Source organism: Necator americanus, chromosome V, assembly GCF_031761385.1.
Source record: "Necator americanus strain Aroian chromosome V, whole genome shotgun sequence".
In the NCBI taxonomy this organism is placed as follows: domain Eukaryota; kingdom Metazoa; phylum Nematoda; class Chromadorea; order Rhabditida; family Ancylostomatidae; genus Necator; species Necator americanus.
Genome location: NC_087375.1, coordinates 14,266,066 through 14,293,998, shown reverse-complemented (window position 1 = coordinate 14,293,998; position 27,933 = coordinate 14,266,066). Strand labels below are relative to the sequence as shown.

The following is a 27,933-nucleotide window of genomic DNA, read 5'->3' as shown; positions in this document are numbered from 1 at the left end:
ATCTGTGGGTTACAAAAGCTCTGACTTGTCCCAAAAACTTTGGAACCGATAAGAGTCAGTGCCGATAAGGTGAAATGACCTGATTTTCGGAGCTGCTTATGTAAGCACATTCCTATTGTGAGCTGTAGAACAGTGACGAAATGAATTATGAAGGAAGGAAAGAACCATGAGGGACGGAGGGTAACGAAAAAAACGAAAAAAAAATAATAGAAGTTCTATCAATTAATCATAGATACATTATAATGTCATTACCAAGGTGACAGTTTACTTAGTTATTTAGAAAAAAAATGAGTGTACCGCTACTTAAACAGCGGATAAAACAAACATTTGCTGGAGTGTTCCAAGATTATCGCCATGATAACAGCACAAAAATAGCAGAAACAATGAACGAAGCGTATTCGGATTGTATAGTAGATGGATTAGAACCGGATCGCTAACGAAAACCATGTCTCGTCTGCTAGCGGGGGGCCGTTCCTCATCGACTGACGACGAATGACCAGCTCTTTTGGCATGGCTAGTCTTCGATCTATCCTCCTCCTCTTCTCTCACGATAGGTTCCTCCTCGTCACTAATAAATGGCCTCGAAGCGCACATGTACGCACACACACACCACACACACATATAATACACCCGGCTCGGGCCAATTCTCGGTTTCTTAGTAAAGAATTCAAATTTTCAGAGTCTGAAACCCCTCCAAACTCAAACCTCGGAAACTCAGAGTAGTTACCAAACGTCAAACCATAATCGATTCGACTGGTTCCTACACTTTAATTTAAACTCATTGCATTTAGTTCTTAAGATTTTCCGTGTACTCCTAAAGGTTTTCGCTGCAGACGCTAACAGAAGGAGAATGCCACTTTTTTCTGTTAAAAATTGGTTGCTCTGGATATATATATATATATATTTAACAAAACTCACCAAAGAATTCAACAGTGAGTTGTGTATGAGGGGAAAAGTACTAAAGAACAATTAGTGTCCTTGGACAACTGAGATGAGTGCAACACCGTGTAATTGATTGCAATTTACAGACACCGCGTGACCGAGCTTTCGGCTCCAGAGAGGCCCTGGTTAACGGGGCAAACAGAGTGGAATGCTTAAGATCTCTCAGCTTCTCCGACGCTTCCCATACGTTATTAAGCACAGATGTCACGCTATCGCTTTAATTGAAGAAACAAGAACGACTTATATTCATACTTCTCCAGCATTTAGATCCACTAAAGTCAAAGCGAGTGACCTTCTTGGACAGCGAGTGCTCGATGAACGCTGTTGAAATGGAAATCTATCCTAGGTGCTCGAAGTGCGCAACGGTCAACGTGAACGCGAAATTTTATGTTTTCTCCAAAAATTGTTCAGGAATGACATCCTCTTTTAAATTCTGCTGCAAATGCAGTTACCAATTGTGAAGAAAGTTTTGAAAAAAGAGCTTTACAAGTAAAAGTACTGTTTTGCGGAATTGATAGGAGAGCGACGTCACACCAAAAGACCACATCTTGGACGCAGAAGCATCATTAAGATCCACCAATGAGTTTAGCAGAAAGAAAAGGAAAGCAACGGAAACGATTCCACAGCTGTCCTGTTCGTGAGAAAGCGGAAGTACCGCAGCGGATCGTGCTCAATCGAAAAGGTCATGCTAGGGGAAGTAGGTCAGTGGAATATCAGAGTGGCGTCACAAGAAGGAATTTAAAAGGAGAGCTATTAATATATTTGTTTAGGTCACAAGATCTGACAGGCAGAGAAAGCGTCACCTCCTCCAGAGACCCACCGACGGACGGATTCCAATCGTTGTCGCAATTATTATGATGCGCAACGCAGCGCCGACCGCCTGGAAATATAAAACATAATAATATGATGATACAGTGTATTTATGATAACAATCAAACAATTATTAGAGAAAACAATTTCGACATGGCCCTACGTGTAACACCAGAAGCTGAGCAGAATTCTAGAAAGATCTTATCGGCTTCGAAAAAGGATCGTAAATTGACTGGTGAAGGAGACATTTACGTAGCGGTCTTTATGAGGTATTGACTGACAGGATGCTCCTTTCACTCAAAGACGCGGTAGTAACGGAAATTTATTATAATTTAGTATAATTTATTCTATTAGAAGTAGTAAGAAAAGAGAAGAAAATTAGAATTAAATCGTTTACCGAAGTACGTATCTGGTAGCATGTTCTATTGCGAGCGCTGAGAAAAACCCAACAAAAAATAAAGTGATCTTTTAGACTGGAAAAAAACAATGGTAAATTTTTTGAATCTAAGACATGTGATCTTTTACGTCGACGGAATTTTTAAATATGTAGAAAGGTATGATATTTCAATATTATTTCAGCCACAATGAAGGAAAAGAGGATAATCCTCTAAGAAGTATGTAAGGCGGAAAATCTATTGTACCGGTAAGTGAGAACGGAAAATCCTTTAAAAAGTTTTCGAAAAAAACAACACAAAAGTGAACTTCAAGAGCATTTTGTGACACTTGATGAGACCTTGGTGAGAAGCAAATTTTATTATTCAAATTCGAATTATTACCTTATTTATACGAAGCAAAATTCTGGGTACACAGGATGGCTGTCGAAAAAATGCAGCAGTTCGTCCAAAAAATGGAAATATAATTTGAATAAATTCAATCACTGACGAGGATGACGCGAGACACAAAAGACAAGATCTAAGGGCAGGTAAACGATGACGTTTCGAAGTTCTCGGGTTTTCTCTGTGATAGGAGAGTTCAAAATCAAGCCGTTTTGTAGAAGTTACCCTCGATAAAGGGTGAGGATACAAAAAAGTAAGATCGGACTACTCTCTACCGCCAAGAACCAGACGAGAACTTCAATTTCCAGTAGAACCACGAATTTATGCCGACCAGACCTATAAGTTAGATGTCTTGCTCGGGCTAGAACGGTTTCCAACCACGCTATATGTAGTGACTCAAAACTGCCGTAGGCCAAAAAAGTTGTTCCTCCGGAATCAATAAATTTCTACCAGACTTGTTTGAGTGAAGACATCGAATTGACGCATTGATTACAAGTCATTTTATGGTCGCAAAACATGTTGCAGTCGCATTTCGGTTCATAAAACTCGAACAATCCGGAACTTCGAACGCGTAGCTGCGTTATAAAACCGGTGTTTTTGTCCTCCAAGACAAGTCTGGCTCCAATTTTTTCAACCCCAGGCACCTAGCGTGGTTTCCAACCATCGATCATGTCTTAAGTCTTACTATGTGTGTCACATCCATCATCATCCACCCTCAACTCGTACCTCTTTACCACTAAAAAGGAGTGTATCAATATTTTAATGCGGTGCCGAACCTCATCGAAGGCATTGAGTTCGGGGCGCAGACTCGCAAAAAACGGTATCTTCCACGCAATTTATTTTTAACTTTTTAAATTTAATTTATTTCAAATTTAATTTACGCCATCCTTATGCACGCGCCGCATCCAAGTGCGAGCGGTCGAAGATCGATGATGTCTTCTCACCAGCCTTTTCACGTGACACAAACGAACAGGTTAGTGAGGAGACCGGAACGTGTGCACAAGTGACTTCCAACGTACCAGTGCGTAGTCTGAGCTAACTGTACGCACATCGGCACATCTACATGCACACGTGAAGAAATCGTAGTGAAGCGGTGGGAATGCTCGAAACTCGTTCACAGATCAAGTCTGACATGTATTTCACAACAAATTCCAAATAAATGGAAAAAGTTACCAACAAAGGCAGAAATTTGTGTTCACATTTCTACCACATTCTCCCAAACTCATAGCAATCCATATTAGAAATTTTATTTGATGAATAGTAATCTCCTGTTTAAGTCTTTTCGGGAAATATTCTGCAGCCTAATTCTTAAAGATTAAGATAGGTAGATTAAGATAGATAGATCACAGCAATCCCCCCTCACCCCTCATACGTAGATGATACGTGTACTAGTAATAATTACTATTAATATCATACAGGTGAGGGCGGGTGTACTGTAGCGGTTAGAGGTTCCGCTTCCTGCACGACTGATCGTAGGTTCGAATCCGCCCTAGTGCTCACAAAGCCCCTCATCCCTCCCGGGTCGATAAATTGGTACCACTCTTGTCTGAGAGGATAAAAACACTGACTTGACACATTGGCTAGCCACCGCAGGTCGTTGTATAGACGTTCGTGAACCTCAAGCGATTCTGAATTGAAGTGGATGTGGGGGCTCATCCCAAGCAGATTGGTTAACGCCAGACACTTTATCCTTATTAAAATCATTCGCATTCGCGTTCGCACTGGCATCGCAAATATGGAGAACACCATAATACTGTTGAGATCCTCACAGAATCTCTTCACTATCACTGGAACGGTGCAACACCTTCAATCGGTTGAGTAATGGGAGGGTGAGAACGACATGAAGTGCCATTGTGCAGGCGCACTCGAAGCACCAAAGCGGCGTGGACACAGTGGTAGGAATCGTGGGGGGATTATCCGCGAACTACACTAGACAGACAACTACAGCGAGGAACGGTGTCAGCACGGCGTCAACCGTGTCCGCCATTCATCCGTCCTTCATGTCGTTTTGACCCTACCATACAATAAACGTTCCCCCGAATCGTTATTCCGTGAATGAACACGCACACTTCACGAATTCACGCTCGAAGCAGGAATGAGACATGTTGCTGGTTGCGCAGGGATCGCGTATCATAGCGTTGGATATGGTATCCATTTTCGGCCGGTCTCTCTCCACTGTCAACGCTGTCTGTAAAAAACAGTGCATGATGAAGAGCAAGCAGACCGTGGTAGCTCCCAAGCCTGCTCAGCGATAAAATTCTTTTCATAGAGTAAACTATATAACGAACGTCACACATATGAGACAGGCAGACCACGCAAACTCCTCTCTGTTCCATTCTAGGCGCTACGATTCTTGATATACAGGAGATTCGGAGTGTTTAACGTAATTCCTCCGAAGGCTCTTCAGTATTAACGACGGTAAAATTACAAATTTACCTTCTGTCCCGTTCATTATTCATTCGCTCAGTTTAGAAAGTCTTTTTAGTTTCCCAATAATTCCTATAGATTGAATTGCTTCGCACAGTATATATCAAAAATGTCTATGTACCTTTGTACTACTAAAATTTAAGCATCGCTGGAGGGAGTTCCAAACTTATTGATCTTATTGATCAATCCGTACAAACTTTTTACGAAAAAATTGGAAAAAGTAAACTTTCCTAGTAGGAGAGAATGAGTTTGACAGCATTTTTTAGCCAATTGCCAATGATTTCAATATTATTGAACGATGGTGATCTTGTATTACAGTATCCCAGTTTCGCTTCGAAGTGTATTCCATAATTCCCGAAAGTTTCTCTTAAGGTTCTGACCCGCAGTTTTGTTGCAATTCGCGGAAATTTTTTTAACGCCAGGAAAAGACCATTTTTATGTTGACGTCCACAAGAAGTCCGAGATCTTGGAGATAAACATTTGAGAGACTTAGAACATCATATACATCGGCGAAACGAGCTTCACAGGCCATGAGCAGAGATATCTTTTTCATATTTCTTTTATTTTTAGAATATCTGTGTGGTCTGTTAAGCTCGTTTCGTCGACGAATGTAGTGTTCTAGGTCTCTCAAATTCTCATCTCCATGATTTCGAGCTTCTTGTGGATGTCAACATAAAAACGGTCTTTTACTGGCGTAGAAAAAACACATTTTTCGCAAGAGTTCACTTCGAAGTAAAACTGGGATGCCGTGGGACAAGATCACTATCGTTCAAAAGTGTTGAAATCGTTGGAAATTGACCACAAAAATACTCTCAAATGTTTAGAGAACGCATCGAATATCAGTTGTCTGGCTTGTTGTTGTTGTGTTTAGAGAAACGCGCTGTGTTGAATAAATGAGATTGGGTAGAATACACTGCTACGCAACAGGAATTTGCCCACAGATAAAAGCAACACTCAGTCGGAACAGATATCCATCCGTTATAATGATGGAAATCCTTGCCCAGCAGACGCCTGGCTCTCGCAGTGAAGTACCACAACACCTGGTTCGCGTCAACAAAGCAACCAAATAATATTGAATGGTGGGAAAATAATGTGTTTAGGTGTCGGTGTGAACGTAGGTGGGAAAAGAAGCCGCCGACAGTTTCTTTCCTATCGCATAAATCCTCGCAAGAATTAGAGAGACAACCAGCTAATAAGCTGGAAGCCACTCTGTTCCTCTTTAAGAAGGTGAATGATTACTGTAGGGAACTCGAAAAAAACTCAGATCTAAAATTAGATGTAAGAGGTATTTTTTAAAAATGCAAAAGCTAAGTAAAAATGCTAATAAGGCCTCTCTAGTCTTCTTCATGAATAATTGAGGAATAGAAATGAGACTGCAAAATGAGGCCACCAACGAATAACTAGTGACACCGGTAAGATGAAAACAATGCGAGAATGTTCACAACACTAGCACGGTCGCCACGGCTCCCAACAACACACTCAACAGCAGCAGCAGTTGTGATGACGTCTTTGTTGTGTTTACGCTGTACGGGCGGCTACAGTGACCAGCATCAGTAAACAATGAGATAAAATTTCTTGTACACAATGAGACACATTTCAGCAAGACTATCACTTAAAACGGACTATCATCAGCCTCTGGAATGGCCATACGAGTCTCTGTTAGGATGATGACACAATAAGAAGTAACATTTTTAAACTCTCAGGTTCCATAGTAGTCGAGTTCGAACGACTTGATTCAGATCCTGTATGTAACCACTGCTTCCAGACTCATCAATGCAAAAATATGAATGTTCCTAGAGACGAGTCAAAACGAACTGAAGCTGGGTGCAGTTGTGTAAGAGGTCGCGGTCAAGGCGAAATTCTCGCTAGTTCCAGTCGGACTGCAGAGGTGAGCTTGGGTCCCACACAGTCGCTTGTTGCATCAGGATTTAAGTTGTTCTGATCCCACCACAGTCGGGCTAAAACGACCTGAGGTCTGGTGAAGTAGCGTATACGGCAGGAGTCGAGGCGGTGCACGGAAGCTACCAAACGAAACTACGATCGGGATGGGACCCTTCTCTGCTGCAATCACACCCTTTGGAGCGCAGCTGCTTGTACACTGGGTCAAACTCTAGGTCGTTCTGGTCCGACTGTAATGTAGGTGTCACCGCTTTTATTCATTAAAGTTCGGCCTGGAATAATAGGAAAGGAAGAAGGAAGCTTGAGCAGTCCATTGGCAAACAATTATATTCCTGGAGAGTCTAATTTTGGTCATCAATTAACCTTTATTTTCTGAACGGAATATACGCATTTCGTCTAGATATTCAACGTGTTCCTTGTTTTCTGGACGGAAAATAATCAAGTCTTCTGGATACTCAACGGTTAGTAATTTTAAACTAATCTTAATCTTGCAAGGATACTAGTTTGGGCTAGTTGCAGCTGTCTCAGCGGACATGGAAGAATTTAGCGGACATGGAAGTACTTTAACAGATAAGGGACGAGCACACTCGTGCTTTTTCTTCTACCGTTACGCTACGGATGTACCGCAGCTGTTCTCGTAGAACGATGCGAAACGAGCTACTTCCGAGTTCGTTAACCATCCAATATGATCGAGGTGAACCGCGAGAGAATCGATATGGAATTGTTTCTCTGTTTGTGAAGTGTTATTTCTTCCGGAAAAACACAGGATGCCTTATGGGAGAAAAAATGCTTGATCCACCAATATCAATAGGTCCTTTCACGTCACAAAAAAATCTTCGGAGTATAGGGTGACATCAGTAAGAGAAACCAACGAAGATGCTGCCCAGACCGATTGAGAAGGACGCGGAGAGGGAACTGCTTGTCTTTTTGAGTTTTCTTTCTATATAACTCTTTCTATCATAGTAACAGATAAAAAACCAAATTCACGCTTATTTGAACCAGTACTACTGGATTAAATTCAAGGATTATTTACTATGTATTACTTGTTTACTATTAACGGCGGGTGTAGCACAGTCGATCCCCTGCGTCTGCACGATCGACCATAGGTTCGAATCCGCACTAGAGCCTATCAAGCCTTCATTCCCTCCGGGTTCGATAAGTTAGTACCAGGCTTGTCTGGGAGGACAAAAAAACACTGAGTACTTGACACTTCGAGTAGTGCATCTCAAGCGGGAACTTTATCCTTCACTTCTTACCTTTTTATTTATTATTCACTATTTACTTCATGATTTCTTCACTCCGTCAGAACTGAAATTACGTTGTTCTCAAAAAAATACCGCTATCCCTTGGAGTGTTAGTGAAATGAGTCCACAAGAGAACACGTTTTTTTTCCAATTCCGTTGTTCTTATGTTTTGTTTTGGTGTTTCTACAACATAGTAAGTGTTCTCTGAAAATGCTCGTTTATTGCGAATCCACTGTACATAACGAACATATCTATTGTCCACTATTTCGACGAAGAATAAAGTCAAACGCTATAACTGATACGATTTTCTTCATATCTTTTCTCTCTTCATGAAAAACTCACAATTTTTCCCGTACCTGAAACATGGATCAATCAATCTTATTCAGCGAGATGATATCTGACAGAACGCTTTTTAAACAGGGTAATTAGCAGTTGAGAAGTAAACAGAACAAATTTCTGGTACACCTTTCAAGCAGAACATTTTTCAACTGGTAAGAATGATCGATGCCACGTGTTTCCATAATAATTCTGCATTTCACGTCAAACATACCAAATTTGTGGAATACATGCTCCTGAAAATAGAACATAAAAGCGAGCGGGTGCATTGGGCTATGGTTGAAAAGGGTGGAACGGGGAGGGGTTCGCATAAGTTACAGCCTGGGTCAAGCGTGGGTTGAGAATTTCTCAAGCGGGGTTGTAAGAGGAGTGTCGCAGCAGGAGGGAGTCGCAAAGCTTGTCAGCGGAGGAGAAAAAATGAAGAGGGGATTGCCGATTTCAAATGAACTCATATTAAGGGATGCAAAATGTTAGAAAAATAGATGACCTGAAGTACTTCTTGAAGATTTTGCTGGTATAATTTCACACCTTCTGGTCCGGAACTGATTTGGGAAAATAATAAATAAATGAAGGACACCTAGATTAGGATAAATGCGAGGGGTCTTGAGTACGAAGGCAAAAAAAGAGAGTAAATTATGCAATCCGTTCCGAGCGAAACTTTGCGGCTTTACTTTCAAGTGAGTTAATTTCTAAAAAAAAATACCAAGAAAATGGAAAATATTGAGTATGAGAGAAGGAATCAAAGAGTGAGTATCCGGTACACATAGCCTATGCACCTCAGTGGCGCAAAATGATGTGTCGCCGTACTTTCAGAGATCAGCTACTGAAAAAAGTGGAATTCTTGCATTTAGTGTGCGAGAGCTAAAAAAACACATATCTCATCCGACAATGACGAATTTATTATTGTCACTCAAAAAAGCAATTTCGATGCTGTTACTGAGCGAAAAAAGACATCGACAGGCCGAATTAGGGATAAAATTAGTACAAAGTAGGCCCAACGGGTTTCTGAACATCGACGTTAAACGTGAATTTCACACAGTAATGGCGGCTGCGTTTTGTAGACGGAGATTTCTTCTATATTTCTACAAAGTTTTGTGCTTCTAGCTTTCCTAGCTTCTTTAAAACCTAGTTGAGAAAAATTCTAAATTTTGCTTCAAATTTTTGCGTTTTTCTCAACTATGTTTTGATAAAACTATAACACCTACAGAGGATAAAATTTGCAGTTAAGGGTTCTGCTGATGCTCTAACAAACTATGGCATCGAATTTTTCAATCGTGCTACCGTACTTTTGCAACGGGAAAATGTGCGAAATCTCAGATTTTCGCAGCGCCTCAAAATCTGTACGACTTCAAACAAAGTCCAATAACTCAGTTTTAGTTTATAAATAAAAAATCTGTTCAAAGTGTGTTGAAGAGGAAGATTTTCGCTACCACAATTCATTTTTATTTTCTACTAAATTTCTCAACTTTTTCTCAACTAGCTTTCAAAAAAAAAAAAACCAGAAGGTCCCTGAAAAAGATATTTTAATCCTCTTATAGCGCAACGCTTCCTTTATAGAAAACGGCCACCTTTGTCTTTGTCTCTTGCGTAGTCCATTATTCATATTCATTTCAATCTACTAAAATCCGATCAATCCAGCAGTAATTTCCAAACGGAACCTGGTTCTAATCGCTAACATGATCTCTAAATAACACTTATACGCGGCGAACAGTGCTCCAAATACAATTTCAGAAAACTGCCAGTGAATTGTTCTTCTCAGCAATTGCTTTTCGGTTTTGCCAAAATCAAGATTCCGGTGGGGATCAAACTATTCATCGTCTGCAACCACCGTTAATGAGTGAAATTTTGTGTAGTAATAAGAAAATAGTGAGAAAATGCTTATAGAGTGTGATCTGCATCGGTACTAGTTGTTTTTTCCATTTTGCAGAATTGGAAAAATTCCGGTGGGATCGAACTCTTAACCGTTCTTTCCTATACCGTTGTCGATGAGAAAACGTGTCGGTAAATAGTAGGAAATAGTGTGAAAATGGTTTTGAAACGTGTTCTCCCTCGAAATAATGGCTCAGTAATGGTTCCTTACAGTGAGCTATCAGTGGCGCCTATATTATGATGTATTATATATATTTTTTTACTTGAGGCACTTTATACTAAAATCCATTATAGCTCTATTTATTAATACTTCCTATATTATATTATTTGATTTATTTAATAAACGTCCAAGTAGTTTCTTTAATTCTGTTTGTTACAATTAATTTTTCATTGCTAAATGAGCGGCTATACTAGAAAGAATGTGAAAGAAGAAGTTTTCTGGGAGGACTTCTATCGAGGAAGTCGTTATCAGGAGGAAGACTCAAAAAAATAGTCGTAATGGCAAATTAAAGGCAGCATACCACGAATCTGACGTGGAGAGGGGATCCGCGGGAAAAGCTAGAGTCAGAGTTGTGGATTGTAGGATCCGGGTTAGTTTTGCTCATCTCGCCATAATTGTAGTAGAAAAAATGGTGTGGGAAACGCTCAGCTCCTGAGGGTTAGAACGGTCCTCAATGTGCACTTTCTCCTCAGCAGCCTATTCGTTGGTTTTGCATGGGCTGGCAAGGAATTCCCACTAATCTTCGACCACTTGCACTTGGGTGCACAAAGGTGGCACGTTCAACTGAAGTCGTCTTAAGGAACCGCGTTTTCCACGCCGTTTTTGCGACGACTAGGAAGCAATAGCGGAACCACGGACCTGCCTTTATGCAGGTTTCTTGAAGTCTGAGCCACTAAACAGGCTTGTTTAAATTCTTTAAAAACTCTTCCTTAGCCTTCGATGGTGGCTCCGTCCACATATGGAGTAATCAAAGTGGAATCACTAAGAGTCAACAAGTTAACAGCAGCCATTTCTGCCGTCATGCAAATGAGGCAGGTCGACCTCCACCCACTAGGAACAAAAACTGAATTTGGAACGTTGTTTTCAGTTGTTATATTTCCAAACAGAGGCTTAGGGAGCCATTACGAAGAATTTTTACAAGAAACTGCAACTGGTCAATTGAAATTACCATGCTATTATTACCGATGATCTGCTAAATCAACCAACAGTGTTGATTGATCCAGGCCTCAAGAAACCTGCTTACGTCGTAGTTGAAGTAGTGTTGAGAACTGCTAGGAAACAAAGAGTTTGTGGTCTGGATAACGCATACGAGCGTGGCTCCGCTCACTTTGCCGTTGTCGTTCTTAAAAAAACGTCGTGGAAACCGCTTTAGTCACTGCGAGATACGTTAAGACGCGTCTCCTTTCAACACGGTCCGACTCCCTCAGCGGTCTTTTTATTGCTTTCACATAAATAAACTGCTAGGGAGACCTTATTGATCCTCAACCGCTCACTCGTGGATGCGGCGCCTTCTAATTTAGGATGAAAAAATTCCTTTCTGACGGTATTTTTCTGCACGATTAGGGTAGTCACAGCGGGGCCATGCTCATATTCGTAGTCTACATCCTAAATTCTATATTTTTCACAAGTTTTCCACCTGCGTCGATTTCGTGATATTCTGCCTTTAAACCAACAAGTGGAGGTATAACCATGGGCTGCGGTTTTTTTTTATTTCTAGAAGTGGTTTAGACCGAGAGGATCCTCTCTCTCTTTTGAAAGAACGGGATGTGCTCCTTGAAGTTCTATTCCTCTTTCTTTTTTTCTTCATCCGCACAATAATTCGCAAGAGAGAGACTTTACAGTACATGCCTGCAATGCCTTTTCTATGACTTACCGTTTATTTTTTTTTTGAATGGCTCTAAGAGTCTAAGATCTTAGTTTGCGAGGATTTGACTCAATTTTCCCCTTCTTTAAGTAATTGTGCAATCATGCAATCAATATCCATAAAGCCTTAATATTACTTTTTCTCCTGTTCCATAGTTCTTTCTAATGTCCGAGCATCTCCCCGGAGAGTTCAGTCTATACAAAATGGGTTTCTGCCTCTTTCATGTACATAGTTGTGCCTGGGTAGCGCTCCTGATGAGAATGATTTCTGGTATTACTCTACGCGTGCGATAGAAGAACGCCGATCAAGCCGGGTTACACGAGAAAATGGAGGAGAAATTCAACCCCGTATAATGTTAAGACCTTCGAAATTTCGCAACTTACCAGTGCAATATCCTTAATGCATCCTCCAGTATTGTTTGCGATTTCGATCACTTCGCTAATACTACCTGATCGATTAGCAATGAGTACATCAAACATCACGAGGCGATCATCAGCGATCAAACCTACGTACAATCAACGAGATATCCAGAATCCGTTAAAAAAATAGAAGGGAATATTCACCTTTCTCAATACTTCGACCAACAACAGTACTGTCGATGTTTCCACCGCTTAACACACAAACAATCTTTTTACCAGGAAGTCCTTGGACACCACCAGCCAACAGTGCAGCTGGTCCCATTGCTCCCGCACCGTCAACCAACATCTGAAACGGAAACAGGTTCCGTACTTCCTTCTATCTTCAAAACTTTTCGGATTTCAGAATTCATAGAACATTGATAGTTCAACAAAAAAATGAAGCAAATCAGGAGTTGGGACGTCCTATAGGTTTCTTACCACGGTCGTCAGCATTTTAAATCACAGTCCCCTGAATTCCGCGGTGGAAGAATCAACAATCAACCGATACACGGATAAAGACCACTACCTTGCTGTTTAACACTGTTGATAAAAATATCCTTGTTGTTTGATGAGAAGTAAAATGTCCAAGAAGATGGGAAGGAAATTAGAGGACCGCATAATATTTCATTTGATGGTTTTGGCAACTTAGACAATAAAAGAAATCAGAGTCCGTAGAGCAGTGTCATTTGAATTGTATGTAAGTAGGTAGTAGATACTGTCACGAGATTTGTAAGTCCTCCTGAGCGCATAATATATGTTTAAAATTTTTTAACTTAAAAAAAATTAAAAATCAAGCTCTGAGTTTCTCACCGGTTTTGCTGTCAGAAAATAAACGGCAACGATAACAGTTCTTCATAGCGAATAACGGAAAAGTTTGCCATTTGAAAGATCATGAGGATGAAGTCGCAGAAGGAGCGAAAGAGAGAGGAGATGAGAGAGAGGAAGGAAGAAATTATAAAATTTTATGATTGCGATGAACAGTGTAGACGTGGAAAACTGAGGAATAATCCAGATGGAGAGTCGCGTAAAAAATGCAACTTTGTACATCACAACAGCATTATAAAAGAAAAGAGTAAAGGAGCGAAAAGTAATGTGAAAAAATACACTTACTTAATGGCCTGAAAGACAACGTAGCTAAGCACCAAGGCGCAGCAATAATTCGTTGAAAAGTGTTCGTGTGAAATGCGGGAGGGGGGGGGCGTCGATGGAGTTATACGTATACGTCATGAACGTCTCATCAAGATGTAAACCCATGGAAAAAGTTCTTCACTTTTTCATAACAGTTCCTGCTGGACGCTTATCTCCTTCTCTTTTTTTTTTATCAATTGTTGAAAACTAAACCAAACCTTTTCTTTCTCGAGCATTCTCAATATCGCTATCGACAAGTCCAGCTCTTTGACGGTAACAATTTCATCAACATTTCCTGTAACAGAAATTTCCCTTCTAATTATGAACGCGATAAAATACTTTCTAGTCTAGAGTGTTCTAGTGGGGTCAAAACATCTGATCTCCTCACCCCCGAACTAAGTTACGCTGTCGAACGTCAGCGACGTCTCGGTTGCGGGACGCTCAACTGATGCACGGAGATCAGGTGCTTTTTGACACTACTGTAATATCCAAACACTGCTTACGGTTCCTATTTTATACCCGTCCCTAGTTGTCTTCGGCTTCCCCATGATTTTTCAAGTACTAGTTTCGAAATGATTTCACTTGATTTTATTACTTCTATATTACTAAGGTTTTACTAATTTTACTTCATAGCTAGGACTGCACGAACACTCCAGTTTGAAGTTCCTGGAGCTTAATGGATACGAATCGACCTCGTTATCAGCTGAAAATTGCAATGTTACCAAGTCACCATTTTCAAGAGATGTGTTACTAGTTACAAAGCGGGTGACTAGATACTTAGGGTTTTAGTACCACAATTGAACAGACCCAATCGGTAGTTCAGTGAAATATATTTACTATAGAGTAGAGACGACCGCTCCGTACCAACCAAGGCGTAGATGTGTTGAAGCAACAGTTAGAATAAGCGGGCCGCGCATAAACTACTTCAGTTGCAGGGAAGTCACGATAAATGACCGTCACCACAAGATGATACTAGTACAAATTTAGGTTCGGACAGAAGAGCAAGAACGAGTTTCTAGAATATGGAGAAACGGTAGAAACTGACCTTTGGCTATATTGAACGAATTGTATCCAACTCTTGACACTGCAAGAGAAGCAGCTAATGACGGTTGGATTTTAATGGTAACTGGTTGGCCTGCTTTGAGTGCAGCCTAAAATTAACATCAGAATCCGCTCTTCACAATACCACTTCTATGGAGCCGACATTACTTACACTAAAGGATGGAGATGCTTCTGATTCCAAACCGATCACTTTTGTTTTTGGAGAGGTTTGTTTAACAGCGACCGATATGCCACCTAACAGCCCAGCTCCACCAACGGGAACAAGAATTGCATCAACATCTTTCACCTTCAGTTTAAAAAAAAAACAATAGAACGATACCTAAATCGACTTCTCACGAGTTCGAATAAAAAAATAGTAGATACATCACCTCCTCCAGTATTTCAAGAGCAATAGTTCCGGCACCGGCGATGACGTCAACGTGATCGTGACCATCGATAAACTTACCACCATTTTCTTGAGCAATCTTGAAAGCTATTCTTCGTGCTTCGGCGTGATCTTTCCCCTTAAAGAGTCTGTTCACAAAAAAATGAAAAAAGTGGTGCGTTGAGCTGACGGTTACGAGGTGCGACCCGTACTCATCTCTGCAGTAGGACTACAGAAAACGAGGGTCCCACCTCGCCCGCAACAGCTTCTTTCACCACAGTTTGAGCGAGTTCACGCTACTGCACCACGCCTTGGGTCGTTTTGTCATCATTGTGACCGCTGTAAATGATTGAGTTTCAATTATGGTTCTACTTTGGGTTTATATCGCTCCGACTCGCGCAAATACATGGTGCGGCACCCTGCTGTCCACTCTCGCCAATTTTTTGGTGATTCAGTTTAACTCTTATGATCAGCTTCCACGCTCGATCTCTGGATTAGCCTACTTCCTGTTCATAGTTATTAACTTTTCTTTTCGGGCTACGATCATGATAATTTTCCTATTTTTCTCACTGTCGTACAATTTTATGTCTGTATAAATGCGATTCACTATTCATGTAAACCTTGAGCTTATTTCCCCGCTGTAAAACACCTATTTGTGCTACCATCTCTCGAGTTGATTGATTTCTTAGTTCTGGACCGATTCTGGACCAAGGGAACACATTCACGGGAGAGCGTTCAGGTTTTATTTTTGCAACGCGAGAACAGTATCCACAGCCGCTGACCGCTGAATGTAGGTAGTGTCGGTTTTGTTGCGCACACCCGTCGTCAATCTTCTGGATCCTCACGAGATCTTGCCGTCTCGTGTTACCATTCTGGCCTGCGACTCATCGGGATATATATATATATATACATATACATATACATATATATATATATATATATATATATATATATATATATATATATATATATATATATATATACATATATCGAAAGCACAGTATACATAGCCCGGTCACATTGCAAGAAGAATGGACGATAAATGGAACAAAAGTATGCAGGAGTGGATCCCAAGAGATGCAAAACACCCTTGAAAGAGATCGCCAACGAGAAGAGCTGATGTGTTCGCTGCATAGATGGATCAGCTGGGAGCCCAGGTGGATACGGCTCAAGGATCTTGTCAACGTCACTCACGAAAAGTGAGGACATATTGGATGACGACGGCAAAGGAACGAAACAACTGGAAAAGATGCTCGGGCCTATAACCACGATACCGACTTCCTATTGGTATCCTCAAAGAAGTGAAAAAGAGCTTCATGTCAGCCGATTTGCTAAAGCCTTCTATCGCATCCTTTATGAAATCCACCTTTGATGCATGACGATAACAACGGCAGGACAAAGTGGAAGACAAAAACTTGCCGGCCGGATTCTACATGAATCTTTGATTAGTGGATGAAAGAAGTATAGGAATAAGAAAAATTCCCATTATATTCAGTAGAGAAGATTTTTCATAACAAACCTCAACAACAACATTCGACCCCAAATCTTTGCAGACGGAAATTGTACTCAGTGCTGCGTAACGCGGCATCACCACAGTTACTGGTACACCAAGTTGCTTACCATGCCACGCCATTGCTTCCGCGTAGTTTCCGTTTGAACCGACCACCACCTGAAAATGACTGCGAACTTGCAGAAAGATTACGCTCAACCTTCGCTAAACACTAACTCTGACAGAAATTCTAAAATGTTCAACTTTTAATGGAGGAAAACCTACTCCTTTCTTGCGTTCATCCTCTGAAAGGCGCAACAACGCATTTCTTGCTCCTCGTTCTTTGAAGCTTCCAGTTCGCTGAAAAGATGATTGCGCAGATAACTGTCTGAAGGCTGACATTCATATACTTTTATTAATTACAGCAAATACAGAGATCCGGGGAAAAGTTGATTTCTTGTAACAGTTATCATACGAATCGTTTAGTCTGAGTTTATGACAGTTGTCATCATCTCCATCACCTCCACTCGTTCTTCTGTGTGCTGGAGTAAATGCGGGTAATACTTCTACTGCCCTGATCGCACGCAAGAGTTGTCTAGTGACTTCCCTCTTTGCAAAGAAAAAACATCTTTTTTTTCAATTAGCTCCATGTAATTCAACGAGCCGTGGCGTTCCTGTATTACGATTAATATCGCGTGGAATCCAGTCGCTCATGTCCCTTTTCCAACGGTTGACGAAACACTTCACTTAAAACTTTTGAACTTATTTTTTTTACCTTCCTGGCAAATGCCAAATGCTGCAAAGTCTCTGTTCTTCGACGAAGTTAACCTAGAACACAACTTCAAATCCACTATTTTAATCGCGTGGATTTGCATAGAGTGGAGTACACTTAACATTACTTTCTCGAACGTTCAATAATGCTGATCGCATTTTTTTTCAGCTTAGGGAACGCTCTAATTTTTGAAGAGTAGGTCGAATCACGAAGGAGAGAGATGAAAATTATATTAAGGAGAGGTGAGCACAGAGTCGGCTCCATTGGTTCCTGGTCTTCTTTGCTCAATTCTTGACGTTATCCTATGCTCTCCAAGCTGCTCGCTTCATCTTGTCAGACTTGAAGATCAGTACGTTCATCATGCTCATTTCTTGGTCTGACTTTCTTGATTTAATCGGCTGATATTACTGACTGTCCCGGTTGCCTGCATTTTTACCGAGGTGTGTTGCTCTATCTTCAGCAAGAGCGTGCACATAATCGATTCATTTTTTACTATTCCATATGCTGAATTCTCGCCTGATTTGCTTACGCCCTCAGGTCCTCAGGCCCACTTCCACCACCTCAGTCCAGAACTTCATTTTTCGGCCAGGTAGTCTCTTCCAGCTTCAACAAAACAAACTCCTCAGAACTCGTTGAACAAGGCGATCTGCTGGTCTCCTTAATATGTGACCAAAGAGGCGAAGACGGTTCTTTGGTCACATGTTAAGGTTTCGGTGTTGGTTTCGATGGCGGTGCAAGATGTCGATATCTTCGACGTTCATCCGCCGGTACACCACATCGACTTCCGCGTAAAGAGCTTTACTGTGCCGTACTCTGGGCCAAAAGTAGCAAGGCAGCCGCCTAAGCAGCTTACTTTCTGTGCAATGAAGCCTCTTTATCACCTTAGTCGGTACTGCTTCCTTCTTAGATGCTTTTTTTGGTTGAAAAAGTGCTGCCGTAGACACATACAGACTTATATGTGGATTCTATATCCTCAGATGCAAAGAAAAACTTCTTTCCCGGGACTAAATCCGAGAGCGCCTTTCCTGCAGCGTACTAGATAAACATCGTCGAGCAATCCGTATCGCAATGCTTCTTCCTCACTCATCCGCACTCCGTACTCCAACATGAGTAGACACACGCTGAAATTTCGTTCTGCATTCTTCGTCATTCAGACCTGCCACGTCAATTTACGGTTAAAGAGGAACTCATCGGTTTTTCTCATCGAATCGTATCTTGAAGTTTGAGCTAAGAGCTGGACGGTGGTCAGAGTTGAATGGCGAAACCCAAACAGCTGTAGACTTTTTTTGCTTCCGACTGAGAAATGTTTCTCGTCAGGATGTAGTGCCTTCCGCTGGATAATACCATTTTCCTAGCACATCGGATTGATGTTCAAGTCCCATATTCGCATTTGCGTCGATTCCGACTCTGACCATCTGCTGGTTGGGAATTTTAGACATCAACGCACTGAGTTCAACCTAGAAGGCGTCCTTGTTGTCGTCTTCAGTGGTTTCCGTGGGTGCATGGGCACTCACGATACAGAGTCCTCTGCGATCCTGCAGTCGTGCAAAAGCGCACCTAATCGACGTTGAGCCAAATTCCTCCATTAACTTGTTGTAGCTGCTCCTCGCTGCTATCTCCCAACCTCCTGTCTATTTTTTTTATCAGCATCCTTGCAGTAGACAATGTAATCTCCTTCGCTAATGACGGGCCGATCTCTGAAGCGTATTTGCTGCAATACAGCGACGCACAGGCACACAGAGATATCGTAGGAATTCACTCGACAGGATTCAGCATCTCGGCGTGACCAAACGAATGTTTTTTTGCCAGTGATTTCATGCTGTTTTCAGGCAGTTGATCATTAGGTTATGGACCTTGGCGGTGGACGACAGCAGCTTTTGCAATGTATACGAATTTGGCCGCATATAACAGTGCAGGTTATTTAGCTCATACGTTCCCAGAGCCTACTCAAATGATGGTTTGTGTTTAGTTCAAGCAGGACCAGCGCGAGCAGGTAGCAATCAGATTCTTATTCGGATTGGTTCGTTCCGTTGAGTGTGAATGGGCATCAGAGACAGAGACATCCCTTCCTCAAAACTAATATTTTCTAGACACTTAAGTTACCGTTATAGTTTTTACCAACAGAGTAAAGAAATCACTTTTGGATCCTGAAATCCTATTCATTACGTCGCACACACTCTTCACTTTGTCGCGAATCGAACGCGGCCAAAACGTGCTTTCCCGTTGCCCTCCGGGCGTCTACGTGCTTGAATTTTTCGGCACTGTTTGCGTTGAACAGGACGTCATGATTTCTCGTGCGATGGTCAGAAAGCTTTCAGGCGCTTACCGATTTTCTTAGAAAGGTCTCCAGATCGCCACAGATCGTTAATTAAAAGCATCATCTTTATGCACCATTATGGAAAAAAAAACTCTATCGGATTGACGTGCATTGATACCTGTTTGTTTTCTGCTTTGAAAAGAACGCTACACCCAGCCATCTTCGAAAAATAACGTGACTTCCTGCAACTGGTATGGATGACGCTTCCCTTAAAATGAGATTAAAAGCACCATATTTCAATGAAAAAACGAGCACAAAAAAGAAACCTACCTTGATCCTTTTGTAAGCATCTGTTATTTCCGAAAGTTCCAGGTTTTTGGGATTCTTTGGATCGCAATGAGGGTCAAAATACTAAAAAAATTGTCGTTTACCAAAACATAATGAACTTCAAAGTCTGTAATGAAACTGACTTCAGTCGTACTTTGAATCGAAATATATCGAAGAGAAGGTAGCAGCTTTGCTGAAAGATGTTTAATTAGTATAGATCAATAGCTTTTTTGAATCCTGGATGAAGGCACCGCTTTCACCACCACCCACGCTCTTTTCTGTTTGACGCAAAACTCCTCTCCACTTTATCCGGTTCTCATCGAACGCTCATTGTGACCGAGTAAACACAGTTGCCAGTGCCCATAAATGGTGTTCAATGATCATAATTTGGTTTTGAACTTACTATATGTGGACCTTAATTTTGACAGCATCTGAGGTGACCGCACTTCAAAAAGCGTGGAATGAACTGGAAGTGTTCCTTCATTGAGTTCACCATAACAGAATTTCTTCTGATAACTTAATTTTATGCAAGATATCATGCGTCTGAAATTAGGGAATGAACTGGTAGTGTTCACAAACAAACAGCATGACACTCTCTCTTCTCTTCTGCTTCCTGTGAAGGAGTCTCCTGGGTAGAACGGAGAAAAGGTAAAATTATACCGCAGTGCATCCGGGAGGCTTATAAGCGTCAATAATTGCACTGCACGACTCCTGACAGTGTTATAATAGGTGCATCTAATTCTTCTTGCGCTAGCTCTTGCTGAGGCTTCGTCCACATCGCCCTCCTCGCCCATTTCGCCAGATCTGCCACTCTTCCACGATGCACCTTTGGATTCAACAAAAAACAAATCTGTATCTGGTGCTAGCTCCATGAAACTTTAGCTCAAAGGCATCACCCCACGAATCTGGCGTGGTAAGGATTTTCGTTGGACTATATCGCGTCGTAGATTATGAATGCAGGGGTGGTTCCGCTCATCTCTCCCTGCATTACTGTAAATAGACGGCTCCGGAACACCTGTCGCCACACGCCACACTCATTCGCCACGTCGAATGAAACGAACTGCCAATCGGGGCGTCCGAATGGATTTTCGACGAATTCCAGGCTGGGCGGGGCGCAAGTGGCGCGTTGCTGTGGAGGATGTCGTAAGGGACCGCATTCCGCAGCCTGTTTACAGTGATGCAGGGAGAGATGAGCGGAATCACCCTTGTATTCATAATCTACGACTCAACATAGGTTCGAAAACATAGAAAAAATCCAACGAAAATCCACACCACGCCAGATTTGTGGGGTGTTGCCTTTAAGTTAAGTTTAAGAAGCTGTTAATTTTTTTTTTTTTTTTTTTTTTTTTTATATTTTTTTTTAAAAATAGGGTAAAGAATTTGCAATCTTGGCGCTCCATAATGTTGTTAGCTGATATATATTTTATGTCTCCGTCTGGAGGCCTTACTCGACTCCCCACTCGGGGTATAGGCCACAACCAGTTACAGCGCAGTGATACTACCAACAAGGCTAAAGAATAAAGTCCACAGATCAGATTGATCAATTCCTAAAAAGGTGCGCCCACGCGTTTGACTTCTGTTCAGAATCAGTTGAGGTTGGTGAACGAGCGTGTAGGCTTACAATGACTTGCGTGGAGGACCCGATGTGTGAAGTCAGTGTTTTCATCCTCTAAGAGAATTCTTTTACTACTTCTTGACAGCAAAAGGTGGATTGTTGATGCCAGAGCGGTTCCGAACCGTCCATCGGTCGTGCATTCACAGGCGAATCTGTTACCAGCTGCACTACATCTGCCCGTAACTTGTGAAGATTTGGAAAAATGTCGGTTTGAAAGCAACGCCATACTGCACGAGGTGTACATCAGGTCGTTCTGACCGGACTTATGAACGATTGCGATGAAGGCTTAGCTTCCATTTTAGTTTCAATTCAAAAATAGGTGAGGTTTCCAGAAATTTACCGAAGATCCAATCTTACTCTGCAGTCGAAAATTCGGAAAAAAAAGAAAAAAGAAAAAAGGAAAAGGAAAGCTCCTCATTCCTTCGAATTTAATTAAAATTATGTTCGAGAGGTGTAACTTCAGTGGAAAACCATGTACTGGAAATCTTCAAATTCCATGACTTCCGTCATAGGACGCTGTTTTGTTGCCATACTGAATCCATCTACTTGTCAAGTACTTTTTCTAGGATTACATTGAGAACATGTCATACTCGTGGTCAGCATATCTAGTAATTCTTAAAAATCAGTTTCAAAATCGTTTCCGAAAAATAGAATAATTAGTATCACGTTATTATTTTTATCATATGCGTGATTAGCACTTTAATTACTCAAATGTTCATAGATTCTTTTCATAACACTTTAGGCGAATTGATGCAGCAGTTTAAGTGCAATACCACAATAAATTTGAACGCTGAGCATGAGACACATTGAACGTCTAGGAGATCAATGAGTATTTGTGCTATGAGGTTGTCATTGATTCGTAACTCTTCAAGTGCTTCAAAAAATAGCTTTATTAATTCCTACTTGTTGAGACCGTCAACTGAAAAAAAGTCGTATTTTCTGTTTTGTCATGAGTTTTACGGAGAAACCATGACGTGGACATAGTCAGTACAAGACAATTTTCTCTCAACCACAACAATCATTCAACTATTGATTGGACCATGAATAGTAAAGAATTGGACATCTGCACCATATCTAAAACACGTAAATTATGTGGTGTAACGAGATCTAAGCCTTCTTACATAGTTATTTTAAAAATTGTGATTTATGAGATAACCTTTTCTTGAGGACGCTATTAAGCTCCAATGTATGGTCAAGTCCGCGTGTCTCCGCTACGACTTTGCAGTTCGTAGTAAAAGCGTCACTGCGGTGAAACGCTCGTTCCTTAATGAAGGATAAAATTTGCATGGAAATTGTATGAAAATCGAGAAGTCCAACCACTCAATGACCTACTCGCAATGACGCTTTAGAAATGAATCACTGAAAAACATTACCATAGACATTCCCTTAACACTGGCTCCAGTATCTGCAACAAGTTTTGCTAGTTCAGAAACACCACCGGGACGATCCGAGATAAGGGCTTCGAACCGTACTAGACGATTATCCACCGCCAATCCTACATTTCACATCACATTTACGAGGAACAAAAAGGCTTTCGGCTTCAAATTTCTGGTGCTCACCTTTCTCAATACACCTTCCTACCATGGTGGAATCGATATTACCACCGCTCAAAATGCATACGACTCTTTTTCCGGATAGTTCAGGAAGATTTCCAGCTAATAGAGCGGCTACACCGATTGCACCGGCTCCCTCAGTGACAACCTACAGAAATTACTATTATGCCATTCTTCAATTTTTCAAATTTCCCGAAAAAATATGAGTGATCTGTTTACTTTTTCAGTTTCAATCAGTCGCAAAATTCCGACGGCTATATCAGTTTCTTTCACGGCGACAACCTTGTCCACCAAGTCTGGAAGAATCCAGTTCATAAGAGACTACTTCGGAAAAATTCCAAAAAATTGATTTTAAATAGAAAACAGTCACAGAAACAAAGAAAAGTCACGGTGAGTTTTAAAACTTTTTCTATGGACTGACTACTGGGACGGCCGAGGTTTCACTGTATGGTGATAAGAAAGATCTTCATGGATGACCAAACACACCGGCCATCACTTCACTTCGCTGAGAGCAGATAGAGTGTTTTCGAAAACCTATTAGCTGGAGTTACAATCAACTCAAACCAAATTAGAATTATAGGAGAGCGCACCCTAACGCCGCCATCCAAAAGTAGAGCGACCGCGTCAAAACTGAGAATATAGCCAAGCGATTGATCGCAAGTTGAGGCCAAATGTAGATGGAACACAGGTGATGCCCTCAGTTTGCTTCTTCAGTACGGCGTCGCGCTGCCTCCAAGGAACATTAGGCGTTCAGCAGACGTTTCAAAGAGATTCGAAATGCACCCCATCGAAAGATTCCATTTTGGTGCACAAAAGTAAGCGATTTTTCGATGGAGATGGTCTTTTCGCTATTCCATGAAATCACGCGAACTATTCGGGAAACGCACTCATTTGAATTTGGAATTTGATGCAAATAATGCGACTTTCTTCATACATGATATTACACCAACATATCTTTAGTCGTTTGCATAGATTAATTTTTTAGCATAATTATCTCCGAACAGTTATCTCAGAAATCTGCTTTTTTTTAATCAGAAACTACTTCCACTTTTCGTGAATTCAACATTTCTTTAACACGCAAGAAAAGTTTTCCATCAAAAAAATTAGAAGGCAAAATCAGCTTCAAGGAAAACAGGTTTACTTTTTATCGTTTGGAAAGAATTGACGCCGACTGTTGGAACGGCTAAACCATCAGCTAGCGTCGGATTGTTCTTGATAGTTACAACTTTTCCCGCTTCCAGGGATTTCTGCAAGAAAATCGAATATTGTCTACTCTTATTCCACTCGTTTGCGAAACACTTACAAGCATTGAAGGCATCGTTTCTGGAACTAAGCCAATAACTTTTGTGCTGGGCGAGAGAGTCTTGGCTGCTACGCAACAGCCAGCCAACAGGCCACCACCACCAGATGGCGAAAGTATTGCGTCGACATTGGGGACCTGCAGGGTAGTTCGTTGATTTTCCTGTTTACTAGTCTATGCAACGCTCAGAGAAACTGCTAAGTAATACTTGCAAAGAACCTGATCGAGAATTTCGGTTGCAACCGTGCCAGCACCAGCAAGTACATCTATCATGTCATATCCGTTGATATATTTCCCTCCTCTCTCCTTAGCGAGTTTGAGAGCGAGTTGACGCGACACGCTAAGATCTTTTCCCTTAAGTTTAGGATTAGACTACACCGATTAGAATAGTGTAGAACGGATAACTTGCTTCGACAATCACATTAGCACCAAGATCTTTGCATTTTGTGATTTTCATCAATGGAGCATGACGGGGCATCACAACGTTCACTTGTATGCCAAGTTGTTTTCCGTGAATTGCTATAGCCTGGGCATGATTTCCCGCAGACGCTGCGTACACCTAGAAGAATTACCTAAGTAATGAAAACACGATCTGTTGCTGAAATGATAAACATCGTACGCCATTCTTCTTCTCCTCATCAGACAGATTCAATAGTGCGAATCGACCACCTCTTTCTTTGAAACTTCCAGTATCCTTTAAAGGGAATTGTAATCCGACAAATAACAGAGGAAACGTTTGCGGAGACTTTCGATGTTAGGCATGTAAATAGAGTTCATGACATAGTTTGCAGGAAACACAGGAGAAACGCGGAACGCTCTTCAAATCTAGGAGAAGAGGTGAATCAGGAGCATCAGACTGATCATTTTATAATGCCCGACGGAGCACCTTGCATCCATCGGAGTGAAAAAATGAAACCACGTTATTTGAATCATTTCCTGCAAACAGTTGTTTTATCGGATAACTTAACATGTAGTCCACTTTAGCGATTTCAGTTAATCGTGTCGGTGCAAAGAACTCCATCGTTGGGTGCATTGATCAACCCTTTTCTGCTGATTCATTCGTTTTTAAACTCATTGGGGTGAATAACATCTTTGTCGTGAAACCTGTGATGAGTTACTTCTCGAATTTCACCTACCAGTGGCTAGAAACCAACATTAAACTTTTCTACAAACGCTACCTTAATCGAGGAAATTTTTAAATAAATCTCGTAGTACCTGGTTCACCTCCATTTTTATGAACACCTCACATCCTGTCAGTTTTGAAATGAGCCTCGAATATCGGCAATCAGTTCGCACTATTCCTCCTTAAAAAAGCAAGGATAGAAACTATAACGACAAAGCATTAGTCTTGTAAAAATCTTGTTCTTATCTTAAGTCTGTGATGCGCAATGGATATGAGCTGATAAGAGAGCTCCTTTGGATTGTCGGGATCGCAACAAGGATCTTCCGGAACAGTACCTTTCTGAAAAGAAACAACAAAGATGAGTAACACTTGAAGTTATTTCAGTGATCTTTCGTATAAAATCTTTTTTCTTTTTAACAACGCCAACAACTGTAACGATAGAAATTGATAATTCTTAGAAACGCTATAAATTGACAACTTTTTTGCAGTAAAGCTGTTGAAGCAAACAGTAGCTTCTTCCTTCTCTCCATTCCTATTTTAAGATCGAAATCAACGGTCGAAGACTAGCCTTTGAAATACCGTAGGATGTTGAGACTTATAGAAGACAGCAAAATAGAACAACGGTCTGCGGTCGACAACGATTTAAAAGATGGTCCCTTTATAGTTGTTTTAGCCATGCAGAAAAGATTTTTGCTGGTCCAAGCACTTTATGCAATTTGTAGATGCAGCCACTTATGCTCACACAGACTTCCGCGACGCGTTTTCGACTGGGCACTACGGGGACGAGAGGAAGTGTGTGTGAGCCAGAAAGTGTGTGAGTTACCGGAGTGGGCCACCTTCAATAGAACAAATATAGATAACGATGGTTGTGCTCACCGTTCCTGTGCTGCATAGTCGAACGAACGAACGCGGTGCTGAAATTGAAATGAAAATATCGCACGAAAAACGACTTGCCGGGGACCACACTCACAACTGCGTAGTGCTCCCAAAATTCGCAACATACTGCAGTAACCGTTATTGCTGGAATGAGTCTTCCGACACATCATTTGAATGCAAACATTGTTGATTAGCAGATAAACAAACTAAACAAAACACGTTGAAAGGAAAGGAGAGGAAACACAGATCTAGATGAAACACCAACTACCCATAGGTGAATTATCCTGTTGAATTCCTTCATGCTCTTCCCCTTAAAGGCATCACCCCACAAATCTGGGGTGGTATGGTATTCCGAAGGCTAAAGACTATACGGTCTCGTAGATTGCAGAAGCGGGTGGGATTCGCCCATTTCTTCCTAATTGTCGCAAAAAAAAACGGCCCGGAAGATACGGCGCTTGCACAAGGCTGACGCGCTCCAATCGAACTCATGGAAAATAGCGCTCCGAAGCGCTCGAAGCTGCACCTTCCGGGACGTGTTTGCGGTTATCATGGACGAATGAACGAAATCCCACCCGTTCCTGCAGTCTCAGCGGTGGTTCTGTTACAGTCGGGTCAACGACGACACGAAGCCTCCTTCAGCTGCACAACGGCTCTGCCAAAAACGGCTCTGCTGAGCTAGCAGTTAATACCGAAATGGGACCATTGCTAGCTCTATTAGGTCTGCAGAGATGATTGGAGATGGCGAGGGCGTAAACAGAAAACAATAAACCAATTACCACTTTTCAATGACCTCTCCCGGGGGTTTCAGGCAATATTTGAGTACATTTAAGGAGCTAATACAAGATTAAGTTTCTTACTTGCATTACATACATAGTTTTGTATCCTTACCAAGCATTTACTCATTTAAGCTGCTAATCGAGGTAACCCAACGTAACTAGCTCAGACATGATGAATACACAAAGGGTCACACAAGGAATCTATGCTTTGACGGATTTTACAGTGAAGTTGGTCAGCATAATTGGTTTATAATAGGGCTCCGACATACAGCTACGTCCCAGCAAACACACCTGGCAACATCGGGCTTGATTTTACGAATAATACTCCCCTGTCCAGGTCTCTAAGCAATCTTTCGCCAACTCTACCAAAGCCCATTTTTTCGACCAGTGACATTCATTAAAGCGGAATTTTGCTGCAGTGATCCCAATAAAGAGAGTAAACCTAATAACCCTCGCAGTGATCGAGATAAAGAGAGAAGTAGAAGAAATTTTGCAGTACTCGTTATCCTGAAGTAGTCAATCTACTCCTCTCAGAGTTTTTTCTAACGATGAATAACGGCATTTGGAACATAGCTACTTCTTTGCTGCAGCCTGTCTGGGATGCAGGCATCCAAATCTGAACGAGTATATGGAAAGTTCAGGGAGAGAAGATCAAAGCCTAGCTATCCAGTCTAAATCAAATATCTAAACTTTGATTTAGTCGTAATGAGAAATTAGTAAAGCAA

General features: G+C 41.4%; 2 protein-coding genes across 4 annotated transcripts; one reads left to right on the top strand and one right to left on the bottom strand.

Annotated features, from left to right (window-relative positions):
• Nucleotides 1-1,521: 1,521 nt before the first annotated feature.
• RB195_013862 (uncharacterized protein) lies at nt 1,522-1,800 on the top strand (the record flags this gene model as incomplete). The annotated part of the gene is made up of 2 exons (XM_064203869.1): nt 1,522-1,643; nt 1,713-1,800. The coding sequence occupies 2 exons, from the start codon at nt 1,522-1,524 to the stop codon at nt 1,798-1,800; spliced, it is 210 nt and encodes a 69-aa protein (XP_064059750.1).
• A 6,608-nt stretch (nt 1,801-8,408) lies between these two features.
• RB195_013861 (uncharacterized protein) lies at nt 8,409-26,557 on the bottom strand (the record flags this gene model as incomplete). 3 transcript variants are annotated; one of them, XM_064203866.1, is made up of 26 exons in its annotated part: nt 8,409-8,454; nt 8,564-8,670; nt 12,552-12,673; nt 12,732-12,873; nt 13,913-13,989; nt 14,740-14,845; nt 14,908-15,042; nt 15,125-15,259; nt 16,640-16,789; nt 16,895-16,969; nt 19,817-19,906; nt 19,969-20,049; nt 20,109-20,158; nt 20,369-20,508; nt 22,737-22,843; nt 22,954-23,075; nt 23,140-23,281; nt 23,353-23,429; nt 24,275-24,380; nt 24,437-24,571; nt 24,653-24,787; nt 24,855-24,992; nt 25,053-25,127; nt 25,649-25,737; nt 26,393-26,470; nt 26,527-26,557. In XM_064203866.1, the coding sequence occupies 26 exons, from the start codon at nt 26,555-26,557 to the stop codon at nt 8,409-8,411; spliced, it is 2,691 nt and encodes an 896-aa protein (XP_064059747.1). The 3 variants fall into 3 exon arrangements, with proteins under 3 accessions (XP_064059747.1, XP_064059749.1, XP_064059748.1); XM_064203868.1 differs by lacking the exons at nt 22,737-22,843; nt 22,954-23,075; nt 23,140-23,281; ... (7 more) ...; nt 26,393-26,470; nt 26,527-26,557 and adding an exon at nt 20,626-20,759; XM_064203867.1 differs by lacking the exons at nt 8,409-8,454; nt 8,564-8,670; nt 12,552-12,673; ... (9 more) ...; nt 20,109-20,158; nt 20,369-20,508 and adding exons at nt 22,603-22,654; nt 25,892-25,895 and having other exon boundaries at nt 24,843-24,992; nt 26,433-26,470.
• Between the last annotated feature and the right edge of the window lie 1,376 nt (nt 26,558-27,933).